Source organism: Myxine glutinosa, chromosome 12 (assembly GCF_964187855.1).
Source record: "Myxine glutinosa chromosome 12, kmMyxGlut1.1, whole genome shotgun sequence".
NCBI classification, from domain to species: Eukaryota; Metazoa; Chordata; class Myxini; order Myxiniformes; family Myxinidae; genus Myxine; species Myxine glutinosa.
Window position 1 is genome coordinate 86,804,398 of NC_136272.1, and position 21,111 is coordinate 86,825,508.

A 21,111-nucleotide genomic window follows, 5' to 3' on the forward strand; every position below is an offset into this window, starting at 1 on the left:
TTCTCAATGGTGAAAAATCACTTTAAAATTCTTAGATCCAAATCGTCACCAAAATCTAATCATTTCGTCCTTTTCACATATACAACCTCTCCACCAAATTTCTTCCGAATCTATACACAACTTTTTTAGATATCCTGTTAACAAACAGAATTCTATACAAGGCTTTCATCTGCAGCTCAATGGAATACTGCTCTCCCCTCTGGGCTGGTGCTCCTGCCTCACACCTAGCTCGTCTTCACGCTGTTGAAACCAAAGCATTCAGAATCATTAGAATCTCCCACGATGAAGCTAACTCCAAGGGCCTCTCACTCACTCACCGCAGGCAGGTTGGTGGTCTTTCCGTCTCCTCTCTGGCCTTGCCCCCCCAGCTCTCTCTGGGCTCTGTCCCGCAAATATTCCTACAGGTTGCACAAGATCTGCCTGCAACCCTCTTATGGTTAAACTGCCAAAATCAAGACTCTCTGCTCACCTTCACTCCTTCATTCCTCTTTTCTCCCGCCTCTGGAACAAACTCCCTCACTCTCTTCAATCCCACTCCACCCTCGAGGTCTTTCAAACAGCTGTTCACCACCATCTCTTATCTTCCCCCATCCAAAACCTTGATCTTTTCTATCCCCACTCATTTCACCCCAATTACACTTTTTTGAAATACCAACTACTGTCCTGGAAGTCCTTGGTGTCCTTGTGTTTTATACTTCTCCCACCCCCCCCCCCCCCCCGCCCCACATCTCCCTGCTCTTAAATGTTGTGTGCTCTCTAGTGTTTGTGTGCTTCGCCTTCTCTCGTCTTCCACTCCCTCTTTTTATATATTTTGTTTGTCTGGTTGATTTGTTTGTGAAGTAAATGTCAGCTCTTTCACGAGCCTCGATTATGTATACAAAAAAAGAAAAAAAGAAGAAAAAAAAGAGACAGGTGTGAAAACAACCTCCATCCACCTTCAGTGGTGGAAGCAACTAGAACGGCACTCGGTAGAGAGCATACCTCCGCCAGCCTGAAGAGTTTACGTTTTGTATCCCACTGATAGGCCAGATATGGATCCGAACCTGAACCAAAATCAAATAGGCTTGTTCTTGTCAGGTAACCAACTCATCCACGTAGTTTGGTCAGAACTCATCCACAACTTTTTGAAATATCATGCTATTTATCGTTTTTGGCTGCAGCTTTCAATGGTGAAGAATCACATTAAAATTCTCGGAATCGGATCATCACCAAAATCGAATCAATTCCTCCATGTCACACACCCAATCTGTCGACCAAGTTTCATCCAAATCCGTCCCCAATTTTGAGATATCCTGCTACATATAGTTTTTGGCCCCATCTCTCAATGGTGAAGAATGACAGAAGACGTGCTTTTCATTGTGAGGCAGTTGCAGGAGAAGTACATGGAGAAGAGGAAGAAGTTGTTTCTTGGGTTTGTTGATCTGGAGAAAGCATTCGATAGAGTTCCACGCAAAGTATTGACATGGGCATTGAGGAAGTTAGGAGTGGAGGAATGGTTGATCAGAGTGGTGATGGCAATGTACAAAAGAGCGCACACAGCTGTAAGGACGAAGGACGGGAACAGTGGTGAGTTTGAGGTGAAGGTGGGAGTGCATCAGGGGTCAGTACCAAGTCCACTACTATTTGTAGCTGTGATGGAGGTGCTGGCTCAGAACGTAAAGGAGGGTTTACCGTGGGAGTTGTTGTATGCAGATGATCTGGTGTTGATTGCGGAAAGTATGGATGGACTGAAGGAAAAGATGAACAAGTGGAAGGAATGTATGGAGACAAAAGGTCTGAAGGTGAATATTGGAAAGACGAAGATGATGACAAGTGGTAAAGCATGTGGTGAGGTGGAAAGAACTGGCAAGTGGCCGTGTGCTGTGTGCAGGAAGGGTGTCGGAGTGAACTCCATTCAATGTACAATGTGCGCTGAGTGGGTTCATCAAAAACGTAGTGGTCTGAGAGGGTCATTAACCAGTGTGGCAGCTACATTCAAATGTAAGGTGTGCACAGAGGGAGCTGCAGATGGAGGAAATGTTGAGTTGGATCTTGGAGACGGCGTGAAGCTGGAAGGTGTGAAAACATTTTGCTACCTCGGAGACATGCTGAATGGAGAAGGTGGATCAGACTCGGCAATGGTTGCTCGAGTGAGATGTGCATGGAAGAGGTTTCGGGAACTGAGTGGCGTGCTGATGAGGAGGAGAGTGCCGTTGAAGCTGAAAGGAAAGGTGTATGCTGCATGTGTGAGAAGTGTTATGATTTATGGGAGTGAGACATTAGTAATGAACGTAGAGCAGCAACGAAGGCTGCAAAGGGTAGAAATGCGAATGGTTCAATGGATGTGCGGTGTATCGTTGAGAGAGAGGAAGACAAATGATGAATTGCGAAAGATGATGGGAATAGAGCCTGTGATTGATGCTGTGAAGAGGAACAGGTTGAGATGGTTTGGTCATGTGTTCAGGAAGGATGAAAGTGACTGGTTGAGAAGAGTGATGGAAATTAATGTATAAGGAAGTAGAGGACGGGGAAGACCGAGAAAGACTTGGCTAAAGATGGTGGAAGAAGAAATGCGGGCAAGGGGGTTAACAAGGAGAGATGCAGAAAATAGGGCAAGATGGAGAACTTGCGTCGTCATGATCGTCGTCATGATCAAGACCAAGATCGTCATGGGGACCGCAAGGCTAACCCCTGCTCTAGCAGGGAAAATGGCCTTAAAATGCATGTTGTTGTTGTTGTTGTCTCAATGGTGAAGAACCACTTTTAAAAATTCTAGTAGCTGGATCCGGATCCAGAGCTTCACCAAAAACAAATGATTTTGTCCTTTTGTTTTTGTCACATACCCAACATGTCGAATAAATTTCGTCCGAATCCATCCACAACTTTTTCAGATATCCTGTTAACAAACAGATACTGGTGAAAACAACCTCCATCCACCTTTGGTGGTGGAGGTAACTAGAACGGCACATACCTCTGCCAGGCTTAACAGTTTACATTTTGCATCCCACCGAAAGGCCGGATCTGGATCCGCTCCTGAACCAAAATCGAATCCACTTGTTCTTATCGCCCAACCAACTCATCCATCTAGTTTTGTCAGGACTCGTCCACAACTTTTTGAAACATCATCCCATGTGTCATGTTTGGCACTATCACTCAATGTTGAGGAGTTACTTGAAAAATTCTCTCAATCAGATCCAGATCTTCACCAAAATCGAAACAATTCGTCCTTGTCAGACACACAACCTGTCCACCAAGTTTCGTCCAAATCACTCCACAATTTTGAGATATCCTGTTCACAAATAAAACAGACAGACAGAGACAAGGGTGAAAACACAACCTCCATCCACCTTCGGTGGTGGAGGTAAATATGTAGAGCACAATGAGCAGCAAGATTGTAAATGAGCCACAACCCACAAGTGATGATAAAAAAGTAACCAACAAGTTCTGCTTCAACAGTCTCAGGACGAAAAATAATAATAACTTTCATCAGACCATGACGTAACGTTAAATAAATAAGTACTCCAGGTAGTTCAGCTCACCTTGCGTAAACAAAAAGCGTTCCTTCAACTTCGGTTTTTTCCTGAGTGCAGACAAGAGTAAATACAAGGATGAGACGAGAGGAGGGGAGGGTAGAACAAGCTGGAATGGCATTCATTTACATCAACGCACAAATTGGTGTCCTTGTGTTTGATACTTCTGCCACCCCCCTCCCCCCAAGCCCTCTCCCTCCCACACATCTCCCTGCTCTTAAATGTTGTGTGCCCTCAAGTGTTTGTGTGCTTCCCTTTCTCTTGTCTTCCGCTCCCTCTTTTTATATATTTTGTTTGTCTGGTTGATTTGTTTGTGAAGTAAATGTCAGCTCTTTCACGAGCCTCGATTCAGTATACAAAAAAAAAAAAAAAAAAATGAACGATCGACTCCAAGAGCATGCGGGGAGGGGGGATCCATCCCGGTAAAGGGAGCATCCCTCTCCGCAATGATCATGTCCACGGGTGGGACAGAGCGCTGAGGATGCACTCGGGACGCTCCACAAAACGCACGTATCGGGCTTTTAACCCCGAACCCCTGATGAACTGAAGTCGTCACAGAAAAGCGTCGCCGAAGGAACCATCAGTCCGGTTATTGAAGCAAACGTCAAATGGATTTGCTTCATGCTCATGGTGTTGGCGGGCCTCAGGCTCGTTTTGAAAGGTGTGTATGTAACGCAGACAAACTCACCCACTGGTTCGAGTTCGTATTGAAGTTGTACAAAGCCACCTGGCTGGCCACGTCCATTATCCTTCTGATGTACGGATCGAGTTGCTGAAGAGCGGCCAAACTGATGTGCAAGACTTGCTCGACTGGCGCGCCTGCCATCGTCACACAGGTCGTCGCCGAGCGAACCGCGAACGCAATCGGTACTCGGTAGCGCCGCGAGTCCCGCGACGCAGGTTTCTTCTTCTTATTTTATTGATTTTAATGGCGTTCTCAGAGCCGCTGGGCTCTATATACGCCACGCACATAAACACTTTAGCTAAAGCAAAAAATTTTTTATTAATTATGTTCATAAAACGTTTCTTTTATAAAATTTAAAGGTAATTTCTAGAGTCCAGGGTGCTGTTGGCTCGGTCAGCAAAGTGTATCCGGTATACCCTGACCAGATGATCCCCATGGACCCCATCTCTCGGGTAGAGTGGAAAAGGCGCGATCTAGCTTCCCTCTACCGAGTGTGAGCATGTTTTAAATCTTCAGGAACCTCGACGTAGTTTTCGCTGTGTTATTTATTTTTATCTCTTTTCAGTGTAACTAAGATGTGATATTCGCCTCGAATATTAATTCCTTCGTTCAAATGAAATCTTTGCAAAGCAATTTTTTAACAAATCATAATGGAACCCACGTGAGGTGAAAAAGGTGGAAAGCCTACATGGCTGGATACAACATTGGCAAATACTACTCAATCAATATAAAAGAAAATACAAGCTCCCTTATAACACAAACATATATATAGTCTGTTAGATTAATTTCAATAAAATTATGGTACAATAATTACATTAAAGTGACTTCTAAGAGTTTGCAATTTAACTTTTATAGGGCTTCGAGCGCCTGTCTTGGTGCGAGCGAAGAGTAGTATTAGTAAATATGGATATGTTATATGTGAAGAAATCAGAAAGGTACCGTATGTGATAACGAATAGTAATAAGGGAAGAGTATTAGTTCCACTTGCCTGGGAATAATTGGGTCCAGGAATAGGGAGAGGACAGAATCACTGATCTCTATACTAACTGGACAGGAAGGGAAGCTCATTTTTTGAAGCCATTTGTCCGCCATCTTTGCTCCCCCACGTTTCCCCAAAACGAATGTCATTTACCGATGTAATGTGATTCCTCTTCTTCATTCAAATCGACCGCTGCGGTTTTTATAACCGTAAGCAGTGCACAATGGCATTTCACGTGGTGGTGGTTTTGAATCACGTGGTGGTGAGGTATTTTGAATTATGTGGTGGTGAGGTGTTTTTACATCACATGGTGGTGAGGTGTTTTGAATTACGTGTTGGTGAGGTGTTTTGAATTACGTGGTGGTGAGGTATATATAATTATGTGGTGGTGAGGTGTTTTTAATTATGTGGTGGTGACGTGTTTTTAATTAGTTGGTGATGAGGTGTTTTTAATTATGTGGTGGTGAGGTATTTTGAATTAGTTGGTGATGAGGTGTTTTGAATTATGTGGTGGTGAGGTGTTAATTTCGTGGCTGTGAGGTGTTTTTATTACGTGTTTTATGGCTGTGAGGTGTTTTTAATTTCGTGGTGGTGAGGTGTTTTTAATTTCGTGGTGGTGAGGTGTTTTTATTACGTGTTTTATGGCTGTGAGGTGTTTTTATTATGTGTTTTATGGCTGTGAGGTGTTTTTAATTTCGTGGAGGTGAGGTGTTTTTATTACGTGTTTTATGGCTGTGAGGTGTTTTAAATTACTTGGTGGTGAGGTATTTTTAATTACTTGGTGGTGAGGTGTTTTGAATTATGTGGTGGTGAGGTGTAATCGTCCCAAACTTCCAGTCTGCACCAACCCCTCCCCGATGTATGTGCTGAGGGGTCCTTTCTTGAAAAAAAAACATTCAACCTAAATCTTCAACCTAAATTGCCGATAAAAATGTAATATCACAAACACAACAAATACATTTGTGCAAAATAATTGTTTGTATTATGATTGGTGTAAATCATGACAACACAGCAACTCAGGTATTAGTCATTATCCTCAGCTAAAATAAGGCCGTTCCTCAGTAACAACGCATGTGAGGCGAGCGCAGCGAGCCGAGCCAAGCTAGTATATATATATATATATATATATATATATATATATATATATATATATATATATATATATATAATTATATATATATAATTATATATATATAATTATATATATATATATTGTTGTGGAGATGAGGACTGTATTTTTTTGATTGTGTGCTGTATTATTATTATTATTGTTTATTCTGCGCCCCCCTACCTCCGGAGCTGTGTAAAGGTGAAAGGGAATCCCATAATTAGTCCACAAGCATACACATCAGCCAAGTAATAGAATACCCCTGTTGATAGTTATCTCTTATTCTGTGTTTTAGGGTAAGGCTGTGTCTCCCATTAATTGAAGTACTCCATTGCACCAGTGAAAGAGAATAGATCCCCTTTCATTCCCATCCCCAAAATCCCCATTTCCTTCACATCCCCTTTCGTCATTGCCGAGCCTCGATTGCCCATATTACATCCCCTCTCGTCATTGCCGAGCCTCGATTGCCCATATTACATCCCCTCCAAAACCACCATTGACCATGTGCTCGAGTCGGGGAAGAAAGGCGTGTCTCCACCTCGTCATAGAGGGGAAGAGGGGCGTGCCCGCCCGTCGTCATCAAGGGCGGAGCCCGAGGGTCGCGCGACCAACCAGGGCCGAGGTGAGCACCCCGATGGGCGTGTCCAAAAGGCCGGCGGCTTAATCGCCAGAGGCGTTATAAAGGCGCGCACGCAGGAAGCAAGTGAGTCGGTTGCCAGAGAGAGTTGGTCGTGGAGAGAGTCGTCAGAGGAGGGTCAGTGGTTGTGGTGGTAAGAAGTCGGTGGTGAGAAGTGGTGGCGTCGAGTGGTCAGTGGTTGCGTTGGTTGCGTTGAGTTGTCGATGGTGAGGAGACACCAGGGCCAAGAGAGAGAAGGTGCCAAGGGCCATTACCAGCAGTTGCGCCAGAGACGGCAGACGCGCCCTGAGCTGAGCCAGAGAAGCAGCTTTGGCTCCACAAGCAGCGTTGACTCCACCAGGCAGCTTCAACCCATTACCCCGCGGGGACCAGATAGCGGTGGCATCGGTGGCCATCGAGGTCCAGCCGACGTCCCGTGCGGGATCAAGCCCGAACCATCTGCCCCAGCTGAACCTTCCCATTCCTCCTTCCAACATTCATTCCCTTCCATCCTTCTTGTGTACGTGAGTTTGTTCTGTTTGTTCTGTCCTGGGTTAATTAAGCTGGTATAAGTTAATAATTGCACTGTGTCTCTGATCCTTCTGTATATTATTTTATTATCTTTCCTTCTCCTTGGTTACTTTGAGCATGTAAATAGTAGGAATAAATTTAGTGGTATTTCCAACCTTTTTGTCTTCTTCTTCTTCTTCTTCTTCTTCTTCACATCCGTGTCGCCTTTGTCTTTTCCCTATTGACTAGCTGCGGTGCGATCCGGCCAACGTTTGGGTGAAATCGGGTTCTAATCGGGGAGTAACTGTTCGGACGCGGTAATACCAACCGCTCGGTAAAATAACATCTAAAACCGCGTCTGTAACAATATATTGTTACGGTTTTTAGAACCTTCACCAGTAAATTTTAGTAAATGTTTCCCTTATAAATGTTCCCCTGTAAATATCCCCATCAATTGGCTTGTTAAAGATCGCACCCTAGTTAGTCCACGTACAACACGTAGCGAACCATAGGACCTCTCCGTAGTTATTTCATTATTATGTATTTCAGTTAAGGATCTGTTCCCAATAGTTGAATCTGCGTTGCATTAATCAAATAAGATAGGCCGCAGTACTTTGTTTGCCAGCAGCGTTTGCTGCTCCTTGCCTTGATTCGGTTGTTGGCCCCAAACCGCCATAAGCCATGCGGTCTGAAGCCGAGGAAGAAGGGGGCGGGGCCACCAGAACAAGGTGTGGCACGTCGACGCATCAGCAGAGGTGGAGTCAGCGAGCCCTTGCCGGCCAACCAGCGCCGCGGTGAGCCAACCGGTAGGCGTGTCATCAGAGCCGGCGGCTTGATTCCAACACGAACGATAAAAGCGGCTGAAAGGGACTGCTTGGAGAGACGCGTGAGGATGTGCTTGAGAGAAGTGAGAAGGTACCGATGAGAAGAGAAGGAGCTGGAGTGCGCTACGAACTGGCATCTCCCCCCTTCTTGTTCAAGAGAGAGAGCGTTGGCGCGAGCCATTTATTACACACGGAGCATCACAGTCCCACCGCTATATGCAACGTCTGCTCACAGTCAATGATACGCGCTCGCTGCCTGCCAGTGTTTTCCCGCCACGACGCGAGTCGACTCCTGGAGCCGGACCTCGACGCCTACTGTCTGCCTGGGCCTTCGCATCCCTTCCAGTCATTCCTGCCTGCTATTCCCCTTTCATGTAAGTCTGTTTGTTTGTCCTGGACGTTGATAATATAAGACTGTTTAAGGCTGCCCTGTGAATCTTCTTCCTCTTCTTCTTCTTCTTCTTCTTCTTCTGTGTATTACTTTCGTTTCTTCTTTGGGTTTGGTTTTGTACATAATTAATAAATGTCTGTTATTTCTTACCCTTTTGGTTTCATTCTCCCCCGATCGCTTTAGTCCCTTCTTCCAATTGACTACCTGTGGCGCGATTTGGCCAACTGCTTTATAAATCGGGTTAGTCTTTTGTTAACGGCCTGAGTCGTGGCTCGCTTCGCTCGGCGTGTCCATTACAGCCGCGGCTCGGGTGGGTCTCATTTCCTCGCTTACCGGAAGGCGCTGGTAATTAGGTCATAGGAATAATTGGCCTACTACCCTATTCAGCGCTGACCGAAAGTGGCGAGATTGTTCCAGGACTCGGACGGCCAGCTTAAAAGACGAGGGGATTAAACCCCCCTCGGTAAGGGGAGTGCCGAAACCGAGATCCGTAACAATATATATATATATATATATATATATATATATATATATATATTGTTGCAGACGCGGTTTAAAGATGTTATTTTACCGAGCGGTTGGTATTACCGCGTCCGAACAGTTACTCCCCGATTAGAACCCGATTCCACCCGACGTTGACCAGATCGCACCGCAGATATTCAATCGGGAAACCTCTAAAGCGACCGAAAGAGAAGGAAAAGAGAAGAAGACAGAGTACGGAGGAAGAACAGATTTATTATACACACACAAGCAAAAAGAAAGAACGACCAAAATTATTTACAAGCAATGGATGGAAAAAGCAGTCACACAGTGCATCGTTAGCTTATACTATTCATTTTACTTAACCCCAAGACAACGAGTAGGACAGACGACGTTCACACTTACACAGGGGATATTGCAGGCAGGTAGGGCTTGAGGTGGATTGCTGGAGAGGGAGGCAAGGTCGGAGGCAGCAGCTCTCAATTCCTCGCGGTTTTGGCGGGAAAACCCTCCGTCGCGTATCCGCTGCTGTAGACGTCACGCGCTGGCTCGGCACACCTGCTCCTCTCCTTCTGGTGGAGCCGTCTCCCTCCTTTCAGTGCGTCTCTCCAAAGCTGGTTCACTTTCCGAGTACCTCTCCTCTTTGGCTTGGAGCGTTTCGCATCTCACCGCTCCTCTTGGTGTCGCCTCTTCGCTCATCTCCCAGGTCATCTTGTGAAGCAGTCCCTTACAGTCGCTTTTATCACCTCGGGCGGAATCAAGCCGCCGGCTGCGAGGGCACGCCTACCGGGTCGCTCACCGCGGTGCTGATTGGCCATGCGACCCTCTGGCTCACTCCTCCCCTCTATGACGAGGTGCAGACACGCCTTTCTTCTCCGAGATTAGCACATGGGCAATGGCGGCTTGCGGGATTGAACACAACTCGCACCCTTTTGAAAGGAACTTTGGAGAGCGGAGATGTTTGGGGAAATTGCAAGGGCCTACGCTTATTTTGTTTGATACAATGCAAAGTCAATCTAGTGGGAAACACATATTTAGCCTACATGGAATAAGGAAAGACACTATTTAAAAAGATATATCGTGACCTGCGTGTAAGTTTCATGGAATTAACTAGGAGGACGGCTGCGACCATTATTTACATTACCAGGGTGTTACCATACTTTTGTAACGTTCACATTGTAACGTTTTCACATTCGTTACACTTCCTCCAAAATTGTTACACTTCTCAAAAACCGTTACACTTCTCAAAACCGTTACACTGCACCCTCCTTTCTTCAGGCCCTTACTCGGGCCTACTAAACTTTAACTTAGTGTGACACGTAGGTGTAATTCCCTCTACAATTAACCTGACCCTGAGTGTGACAATCTTAAAACACAAATAAGTATGTCCCCCTATTGCATTGCACCCTGTCTAACAGACTCAAGCCCACAGCTAACCGAATTACGGAATTATTCTCAAACTATACATTTACGGTGGGGAGCATTATTTACAATGACGTTATTTCTTATTTACAACGCAACCCAGGACCTGTTTTTTTTTTTTTTTTCTTTTTAGGGAACAAGAAAAAGAAATTCCTGTTGGGAGGGAGGAGACAGCACGCATTGCATCGATGCACCAGTACCAATACCACCAAAGCACCCAAAGCACCCAAAAGCACCACAAGCACCACAAAGCACCAAAAGCACCACTCGGTGCGCAGTCACCATGGTTCATAATAAACACAACAAAACAACTGGGGGTGGTCTTCTCTTTCTCTGCTGGGCCGATGTTCTTCCCGACGTCTTCTGGCTTCATGCGGCCTACTTGGAAATATAAAAAAGCACAACTTGTGTTCGTTTTTTTTATTTAGGGCCTCAGGGGCCAACTAAGGGTGGTCCACCTGTTTGGCATAGGTGCCACCTTACCGAGGTCCGCAAGCAAGATTCCCTGGCCACTATGGCCGGTCTCCAACAGAGGTGCCCTGCCCCAGAACCTGGGGTCCATCAAGTGGTACTTGGCCGCAGAACAGCGGTCCATAAAGTGGTACATCAACGCAATGCATGCTGGTTCTGGGAATCTCGGGCGCACAATGGCCACCTCACGCACGCTCCCCTCGGCACCCAATGGCGCACAGGTCATGTGGGAGACAAAAGAAAAAGACAATTGAGCGAGGGGTAAGGTCAGAAGGGTACACGTCAATAAGGCAATGCAAGGTGAAATGCGTACGGAGGGCGAAGTGAGAAAGCTCGTCCCTACCGTACGTCACCCCCCTGTCACCTACACTACCCTTGCCCTTACCCCATATTTACAAAATCTACCCATTTACAAATTCGTCACTACTGTCACGTCTTCCCCATATTTCCCCTATACCAAATTCGTCTCCACAATCCCTCTACTTCAAAATTTGCCATCACCAAATTCATCATCAATCCTCATAAGGAGGCAGAGATGGAATTACGCACAATGTCACACCCACGTCATGATGCGTCTCACAATCCAAAACATTTGCACAGTAAAAAATAATCAAAACATGGCATGGTGTGGAGTACCTGTCACCTCAGGTGAGTGGATGCAGATGGTGCGAGGAGACTTCATCCTAACTACTTTCTAAATGACATTAACACACTTTACACTACCCGGGGTCTCTCCCTGCCAATCCATTGGCCAACTTACACTATGGGTTCTAAAAACCAATTCCCATTGACCAAACTGTGGTGCTTCTCAATTTGGGGTCTCACTCCCCCGATTCATCTCCCGGTGCCTTCGCACAATTTCTGGGCTGCGGCGTGTAGCTCTCCCAGCAGGTCTACCCACCTGCAAACCTCCACCACTGCAGTTGCCACCCGAGCTTACCTAGCTCCTCACCCTAACCTAACTAACTGGGGAAGGCCCTCTCCTGGCTCTGTCACCCCTTGGTGCCCTCTGGCACAGGGCTACCCGGGTCCGTCCTCCGGATCCTCGGGCCCCATCCACAACAACTACTACCGGCTCCCAGAGCCCACCTGCGGCCTCACCTGGCCGACATCCTCACAGTGGTGGAGCGCCCAACCAACTACACACACTAACAGGCTACACGCCCAGCCATTTCCACAACACTAATGCACCCATCCAAATACCATTCTGTCACCCGCACCACAGATGCCAATATCCAACCACAATTTACCTGTACCCTCTACCTAACACTTACACTACCCGCCCCGGGTATCCGTGATGGGGGTCCACTCTTCCCCCATTCACACCTTCGCACCATCCACTCCACTCCACAATTTCCACCATTCTCACTCCACGACCATCCATTCCAATACTCCAGATATTCCACACTACCATTTATTCCACACAGCCACATACACCTGTTGTTGCACACCTGTGCCCTCACACCTGGTGCCACCTGCACCCTCCTTTCTTCCTGGACCATTTGGTCAACACAACACGCAATCACCACTACTCCCTCATACACTGCTCCACACACCTGTTCAGTTGCACACCTGTGCAATCACACCTGTTCAATCACACCTGTTCAATCTTCAAACACACGGCATCATCTCAGCTAACTACTCCCCTCTGAAACTTGCGCTTCCCAGTCGTCCCTTTAAACTATTGCGCTCCCACGTCATTATCATCCACACTAAACTACCTGCGTCCCCACTACAGGTATCAGTCACTAACTAAACTTAACGTTACCTAATGTCATCTTCGCTAGATCCCTACACACAATATAACCTAACCCACCCGGGCTAGTTTCCACTGCCATACACCCCATAAACTATAGCGCATTTGCCCCACCTATCATCCCCCCCAGTCCTCTGACGCTACGAGCCCCCGTCGCAAGAGGTACTGGGTCCTGCCTCGGCATCTAGAGCCGAGGCGATCCATGAGGGCGCCTGCTCGCCGGCATAAGGTCTTATCCGGTCGGCATGGACGATCCGAGGGGGGGCCCGTGGCCCCATTTTGATTTTAATGACCACGTCACAGATTTGCGACAGGACGACTCCCGGGCCTTGCCAGGGGGATGTGAGTTTTGGGCACCTGCCCTTCCGCCTCCGGGGATTAAAGAACCAAATCTTCATCCCCGGAGCGTATTGACTCCCCTGGCTCCGGTCGTCGTACCTACGCTTCATCTTGGCCCCCGCCAGATGGAGCTGGCGGCGGGCGAAGGCATGGACCCGCTCCATGCCTTCCTCCAGGTGACGTGCGTAACCCTCCCTCGGCGGTGTATCCGTGGTGTCTGGCACGGGACCGCATAGCAAGTCGGCGGGAGCCCGTAACTCCCGCCCATACATAAGCAACGCTGGACTGCATGCGGTGGCCCCGTGCTGGCTAGTTCGGTAGGCCATCAACAGGTACGGGAGATGTTCGTCCCAGTCATCCTGATGGGTGGTGGTGAACAATGCCAGTTGTTGGATCAATGTTCGATTGAACCTTTCCACCATCCCGTCAGATTGTGGCCGCAAGGGCGTGGTCCTGGTTTTCCGAATTGACAGGAGTCTGCACACATCTTTTAGCAATTGACTTTCAAAATTTCGACCCTGATCGGTGTGCAGCTCCTGTGGAATCCCGTGCCGACATACAAATCCTTCTACGAAGGCCTGTGCTACCACCCCTGCTTCTTGGTTGAGGAGGGCATAGGCCTCCGGCCACTTGGTGAAATAGTCCATTACAACGAGGATATACTTATTACCTTGGCGGGTGCGGGGCAGCGGTCCTAGAATATCCATAGCCACCCGCTCAAGGGGGGCCCCCACCTGATGTAATTGAAGGGGGGCCCTCATCCTCCGTGCTGGTCCCTTTTTGGCAGAACAGGCGTCGCATCTCCGACACCAGTCCTGTATGTCGCGCCCCATATTCACCCAATAGAACCTCCGGCGGACCCGAGATATTGTCTTTGTCCTGCCCAAATGGCCGCCGGAGCGGGTACCATGCACCTGTTGCAATATGACGTTCTTGAATTTGTCAGGGAATATCACCAGCCAGGAAGTTCTATCAGAGGGAACCTCCACCCACTTGCGATACAAGATGTTGCCTTTCAATTCCAGGGTCTGCCACTGAGCCCAATACGCCTTTGTTTGCGCCCCGAGGGGGGTGACCTCTTCCCCCTTTGGTCTTTGCCCCAATTTGACCCAATTTAACACCGGCCCCAGGACAGGATCCTCCTGCTGGGCCGTGCTCCATGCCAAATCTCCAAATTCCTCGTCCGCGGTTAGTGGCAAAATTGGCCCTCTCACCCAGGTTGCCCGGACGACGAGAATCGGGGCAGAATCGCCCAATTGCTCCCTCTCCTCGTGTCTCGCACAAAATTTGCAGTTTTCCCCCAGACAAGGACGCCGAGAGAGTGCGTCCGCATTACCATGGGCCTTCCCGGCCCTATGGGCCACATCAAAATCGTGCTGCTGCAACTTTTCCAACCACCTTGCAATTTGGCCCTCCGGTTCCTTGAACCGAAGGAGCCATTGCAAGGAGGAATGGTCAGTTCTAACCAAAAATTTCCGCCCGTACAGGTACGGGTGGAAATGGTTCATGGCAGCCAGCATAGCCAATAACTCTTTGCGAGTGACACAATAATTTCGCTCGGGCCTACTTAAGGCCCGACTATAGTAACCAATCACTCTCTCCACGCCCTCCTGTGTCTGAGACAAAACTGCGCCCAATCCTTCCTGGCTCGCATCCGTGTCCAGGGTAAATGTCCCGTTACTAGTGGGGTAAGCTAGAAGGGGTGCGGATGTTAGACACCCCTTCAATTTTTGGAAGGCCTCGTGGCACTCCCGTGTCCAATTAAATCGCGTCCCCTTCTCCGTAAACCGGTGGAGGGGACGGGCCAACTCCGCAAATTTCGCCACAAAGCGCCGGTAGTAGGAGCAGAGTCCCAAAAATCCCCGCACCTCCTTGATGGTACGTGGTGCGGGCCACTCCTCTACCGCTTTAATTTTGTCTGGGTCCGTTTTTACCCCCTCGCGGCCGATCACGTGACCTAGATAGGCCACCTCTCTTGCAAACAAAGTGCACTTACTCGGGTTCAGCTTCAACCCTGCCTGCCTGAGGCACCCGAACACCTGGTCCAAATTAGCTACTGCCTGGGGGAACGTTTTGGCATGTACTAGGACGTCATCCAGGTACACCAGGCATGATTGCCATGGCATGCCACCTAGTACATGTTCCATCAATCTTTCAAAGGTGGCGGGGGCGTTACACAAACCAAACGGCATCACAGTAAACTGATACAGTCCCTTACCTGTGGAAAATGCCGTTTTCTCCTTCCCTGCCCTATCCATCTCCACCTGCCAATACCCACTCTTGAGGTCCAAAGTTGAGAACCAATTTGAGCCCGCAACGGCATCGAGGGTGTCATCAATTCTTGGCAGGGGATATGAGTCCTTGAGTGTCACGTTGTTTAGCTGGCGATAGTCCACGCAGAACCGCGTGGTCCCATCCTTCTTTTTGACCAGCACAACAGGTGACATCCAAGGACTTCCCGAGGGCTCGATCACACCTGCGTCGAGCATTTTTTCAACCTGCTCGTCAGCTTCCGCCCTCTTGCTCCAAGGGAGCCGTCGGGCGGCCTGACGAATAGGCCGGGCCTCACCGGTGTGGATCTGATGTTTCACCAGGCCCGTACGTCCAATATCCTCGGTGGACAAGGAGAAGAGGTCCAAATGGGACCCAACCAGTTTGTGTAAGGCCTCCCTCTGGGTACCTCCCAATGCTACACTACTACGATTTACCATCTCGCAAATGGGATCGGGCCAATTCCTAGAACTTATTGAAGGCTCCCCCTGGGGCCGGCTCGGCTGGACGTTCTCGCCCCTCACTGACGCGACTTCTCTAACTGGGGTGCAGCCAGCTACCTTCGTGCCCCTCACTATAGTGCGTGGTTCTGTGCTAATATTAATTACTCGGACGGCCACCACCGGCCCGTCCGTTTTTACAAGGGTACGGCCCACGATTAAACCAGGTATGGATAGCGCTGCCACCGGTTCGACCAGGCCGCAGGATTCCTGCCATGTCGGGCGAGCTGACCATCGGGCCGGCACGATGGCCTCGGCCCCCGGAGGGATGGTCACGGCCTCAGGAGCCTCCAGCTCCACCCTCTCGGCCGTGCTCACCCCCTCCAATGGTAGCTCTTCCACTCCCCATCGCAGGATCCCCCGACTCAAGTCGATTTTACAACCGCTGGCAGTCAACAAATCCAACCCTATTAAGCATGGGTCGCACACCTCCGCCACCCAAACCTCTATCTCTTGCTTTACCGATCCCAACTTGAGGGTCACAAAACCACGCCCTATGATCGGAGCCGTTGCCCCGGTAGCCAACTGCAAACTATGATTTTCCAGACGCTGGATTTTACCCCAGCCGTCTGCACTCGAATTAAGGACCACGGGGCTGATGATCGTGGCGCTGGCTCCCGTGTCCACCACGGCGTCTACCCCCACGCCGGCAATTTTGCACCGAATTGTCAAACTACCCGTCCCAATTCGGCCACAATGAATGACCTGTCGCGTCAACGAGGGCTTCTCTCCATCCCCTACTGCCGAACACCGCCCTGCATGCCCGGCACGTTCTAGTTTCCCGGGCCCTGGCGGGGGGTGTCTGAGGTCGGCTAGGCCGATCTATACGGGGCGGAGTTGAGGGCATCGGTTGGCGGGAAACGTCCCGGCGCGGAGCTCGACACTCCCATGCACGGTGACCCATCCGAGCACAATTATAGCACCTCACCTGGTAAGGTGCTTGCCTCCGGTATTCCAAATTCCCCCCCCTGTATGTCCGAATTGGGGTACTCTGTCGGGGACTACCGGGTGCCACCGCTGGGGCCGCCTGCCATGGTCCAGGTCCCGCCAGGCGCCGATCCACTAACCTCCGGACCATGCTCTCCAGGTCAGGGCCCCCGTCGGGGGTGGGCCCCCTTGGGGGGCCGCCCCCCATCACGGGCCCCATCTGATGCACGGCCACTGCGTGGCGCTCGCCTCCCCGGGCCAGGGGCCTCGCTGCTTCCCAACGGGCTGCAGCGTCGGCCGCCTGACTCATGGTCTGCGGGCGCCACATGGCGAGCTGTTGCCGGAGCTCCAGATCCGGAAGGGCCTGAATAAAGTGATCCAGCGCCAGGCTTTCCTGGGAACTCGCTGCCATGTCCGCGTGTGCAATCCCGACCGCGCGGCGAATATCGTGAGCAAGTTCCACGATGGTCTCCTGGGGCTTGCGTTTTCGCTGCGCAAGTTGGGCTTTAACAAGCTCGCTTTGCTGTTCAATGCCGAACCGATTAATTAATGCCGCACGGAGAGCTGGCAGGGTGAGAGCACCCGGTGGTAAAGCCGTCAGCACCTCCGCCGCCGCACCGCGCAGTGCCCCCACCAGGTGTACTCCACCTTCGCCCGGATTCCAACCGTTGCCTTTACACACGTACTCAAACTGCGCCAGGTACGCCCTCAAATCACTCTTGCCGTCATATGGCGCGAGTGGGACCTTGTGGGCGCCCGAAGGTCGGACCCCGCGCGTCACTCCTTGCGGGATCAACGCGGGACCAACCCGTTCGGGCTCCCACGGTACGCTATTCCCGGGGGGCTCCCGCGCATCCCCCGTCCCTCCAAACACTACCCCTCCTGGTGTCGATGCCTGGGTCGCCCCTCCGCAACCCGCTACCCACGCCATACCCCCACATCCTTGCTCACCAGCACCCCCCTCACTCCCCATAGCCAAACCTCCTTGCACACCTCCCCTGTCCATCCACTCCGGACCAGTCATACATCTTACCATTGGTCCCTCACGAACACCCGGGTCTACACCACCCCCCAAGCCGACTGAATCTCCCCTCACATCATATACATTGCCACTCACCTCCGTACCTCGTCGGCGTACAGCCTCTGCCACCTGCAAACTTTTTATTTGGTTAGTGAGCACCTCATCATGATTTGAACACAGACCTTGTACATATTCCATGACTTCCTCCTTTATCTCCCTCTTAGTTTCCCTCCGTCTCTTCTTAATTTCACTCACCCCCTCTTCCACCTCCTCTAATTTTTCCTTTACCTCCTTCATCTCCCGGTGCGCCCCCTCTATCTCTTCCTCTAACGCCAACTTAACCGTTTCTATGTGCGTCCTCACCTCTCGGTCCTTCGTCTCCATTACTTCTGTCACCTCCTCCAACTTCTTCGTCAACCCCTCATGTACCATCTGACATTCCTTTTGTGTTGCTATTAATTCGTTTTTAATGTCCTTTTGTGTCGCTTTTAAACCCCCGATGATTGCAGTGTTCTTTTCCACTTGGTCCGCTAGTTCCCTTTGTCCGACTGTCAGCTGTTCTACTCCCTTCGTCAGACCCTCTATGCCCCCCTGTAACCTAGCCGTATTATCCCTCACCTCTTTCTCCATACGCTTCTCACCTCGCTTTACCTCCTCGCGTAGCCCCGAGACCTCCTCACCCACACCTCGTCGTATCTCCTCTTTCATCTCCTCCATCTCCCTTGTAGATGCCACCCTCATCTGTCCCAATTCATCCCTCTGAGCATCCAATTTGGTTTCTACTCCGATTTTTACCTCCTCTATCTGCTCTCCCATTTGTTTAATTTCTCGGGCGGATTGCTCCCCTATTTCCCGCAATTTGTCCTCCATCCTATTTTCTAACCCCATTAACCCATTTTTCACCTCTTTTATCCCGTTGTCTAACCCCTCACCGGTACCCCTCGCTTCGTCCCTCATTACCCCCAATTGCTCACTCTGAGCATCCATCCGGTTCCCCATTACCCCCATCATTCTGCTTTCCATTTCTTCGCTATTCTTGTCCATAAGGGCCTTCATTTGTATAAAAAAAAAGGTTCAAATCCACCAACGGCGCTGCTACGGTCGCGGGCGCGGCAAAATTTGGTGCCGCTACACCCACGTGCGCGAGGACGCCACTTTGCGCGTCTGATACTCCCTCAACCGCCTCATTGCTCTCCTCCTCCCTTTCTTCCCCTAAGTCCTGGGTTACCCCTAACCCGTCTATCTCCCCCACCGACATCCGATCGCCTTGATTGTCCATGGCGCGATCTCAAAATTCGGGTTTTATAAAACAAAATAAATTTCGGCAGCTTGTAATTTTGAGCGCGTTAAGCGCGCTTCGGGTCCGATCTCACTCCTCGACACCAATTGTTACTTAATAACACAATTGGTGTTCCAAAATTTGGGCCTAGCAAATTTAGTCCCAGGTCCGAATCCAACTCCTGACAACCAATTGTTGCAGACGCGGTTTAAAGATGTTATTTTACCGAGCGGTTGGTATTACCGCGTCCGAACAGTTACTCCCCGATTAGAACCCGATTCCACCCGACGTTGACCAGATCGCACTGCAGATATTCAATCGGGAAACCTCTAAAGCGACCGAAAGAGAAGGAAAAGAGAAGAAGACAGAGTACGGAGGAAGAACAGATTTATTATACACACACAAGCAAAAAGAAAGAACGACCAAAATTATTTACAAGCAATGGATGGAAAAAGCAGTCACACAGTGCATCGTTAGCTTATACTATTCATTTTACTTAACCCCAAGACAACGAGTAGGACAGACGACGTTCACACTTACACAGGGGATATTGCAGGCAGGTAGGGCTTGAGGTGGATTGCTGGAGAGGGAGGCAAGGTCGGAGGCAGCAGCTCTCAATTCCTCGCGGTTTTGGCGGGAAAACCCTCCGTCGCGTATCCGCTGCTGTAGACGTCACGCGCTGGCTCGGCACACCTGCTCCTCTCCTTCTGGTGGAGCCGTCTCCCTCCTTTCAGCGCGTCTCTCCAAAGCTGGTTCCCTTTCCGAGTACCTCTCCTCTTTGGCTTGGAGCGTTTCGCATCTCACCGCTCCTCTTGGTGTCGCCTCTTCGCTCATCTCCCAGGTCATCTTGTGAAGCAGTCCCTTACAGTCGCTTTTATCACCTCGGGCGGAATCAAGCCGCCGGCTGCGAGGGCACGCCTACCGGGTCGCTCACCACGGTGCTGATTGGCCATTCGACCCTCTGGCTCACTCCTCCCCTCTATGACGAGGTGGAGACACGCCTTTCTTCTCCGAGATTAGCACATGGGCAATGGCGGCTTGCGGGATTGAACACAACTCGCACCCTTTTGAAAGGAACTTTGGAGAGCGGAGATGTTTGGGGAAATTGCAAGGGCCTACGCTTATTTTGTTTGATACAATGCAAAGTCAATCTAGTGGGAAACACATATTTAGCCTACATGGAATAAGGAAATACACTATTTAAAAAGATATATCGTGACCTGCGTGTAAGTTTCATGGAATTAACTAGGAGGACGGCTGCGACCATTATTTACATTACCAGGGTGTTACCATACTTTTGTAACGTTCACATTGTAACGTTTTCACATTCGTTACACTTCCTCCAAAATTGTTACACTTCTCAAAAACCGTTACACTTCTCAAAACCGTTACAATATATATATTATTGCGGATATGGGATTTGCATCCATCCATATCCGCTTGTAAATATTCCCCTATTTCCTCAATACTTCCCAACTATCCCCAATCCCCCATTCCCTAGTCCCATTTTCTGTAAACAACACTCTGTAGACCCGACCTCCCCCTATTTCCCCCATTAAATGTCGTGCCCAGGTTCACCGCATCTCATGTAAGACAACTATAGGACATCTTGCTAGTTATTCTTAGTCTATGTCAGTTAAGGACTCGTTTCCATTAATTCTGACCCTTCGTTGCACCAGAATGTGATTGTATGGCACCGTTAGGAAGTTTAGGACCTCCCAATACCTCCCCGCAGCTCTTCCTCACGGTTCAGCAACAACAACAACAACAACAGCAACGGCAGCGGCGTGCACAGGGAGTGCGTGTCCTCACTCCGGCTTGGTTGGTAGGGGGTGTTGGGAGGGCACGAGGCCTTCCCAACGAGCCGCCATCGAACATGTGCTCGACGGGGTTACCAAATAGGGGCTCCCTGTCAGCTCCTCGTCAAGGGCGGAGCCCGGTAACCCCCGCACCCAATGGAAGCGGCGGACCGGCCCCAGGGGGGGCGGAGCCAACCAGCCGAGGGCGTGTCACTCCCCGCTGA

At 49.8% G+C, this 21,111-nt stretch overlaps 1 protein-coding gene across 3 annotated transcripts in view; it reads right to left on the reverse strand.

Annotated features, from left to right (window-relative positions):
* Positions 1 to 21,111, reverse strand: part of LOC137437582 (mRNA-decapping enzyme 1B) — a 226,631-nt gene that overhangs the window by 126,951 nt on the left and 78,569 nt on the right. The window contains exons 1-2 of one of the 3 annotated variants that reach the window (XM_068132031.2): positions 4,198 to 4,454; positions 3,519 to 3,559 (exon numbers count right to left, since the gene is read on the reverse strand). The exons of 1 other annotated variant lie outside the window; for it this stretch is intronic. In XM_068132031.2, coding sequence (XP_067988132.1) covers positions 3,519 to 3,559; positions 4,198 to 4,335 — 179 coding nt within the window. In that variant the 5' untranslated portion in view covers positions 4,336 to 4,454. Of the gene's footprint in view, positions 1 to 3,518; positions 3,560 to 4,197; positions 4,455 to 21,111 lie in introns of those variants that run through there. One more of the 3 variants, XM_068132032.2, reaches the window with a different exon arrangement.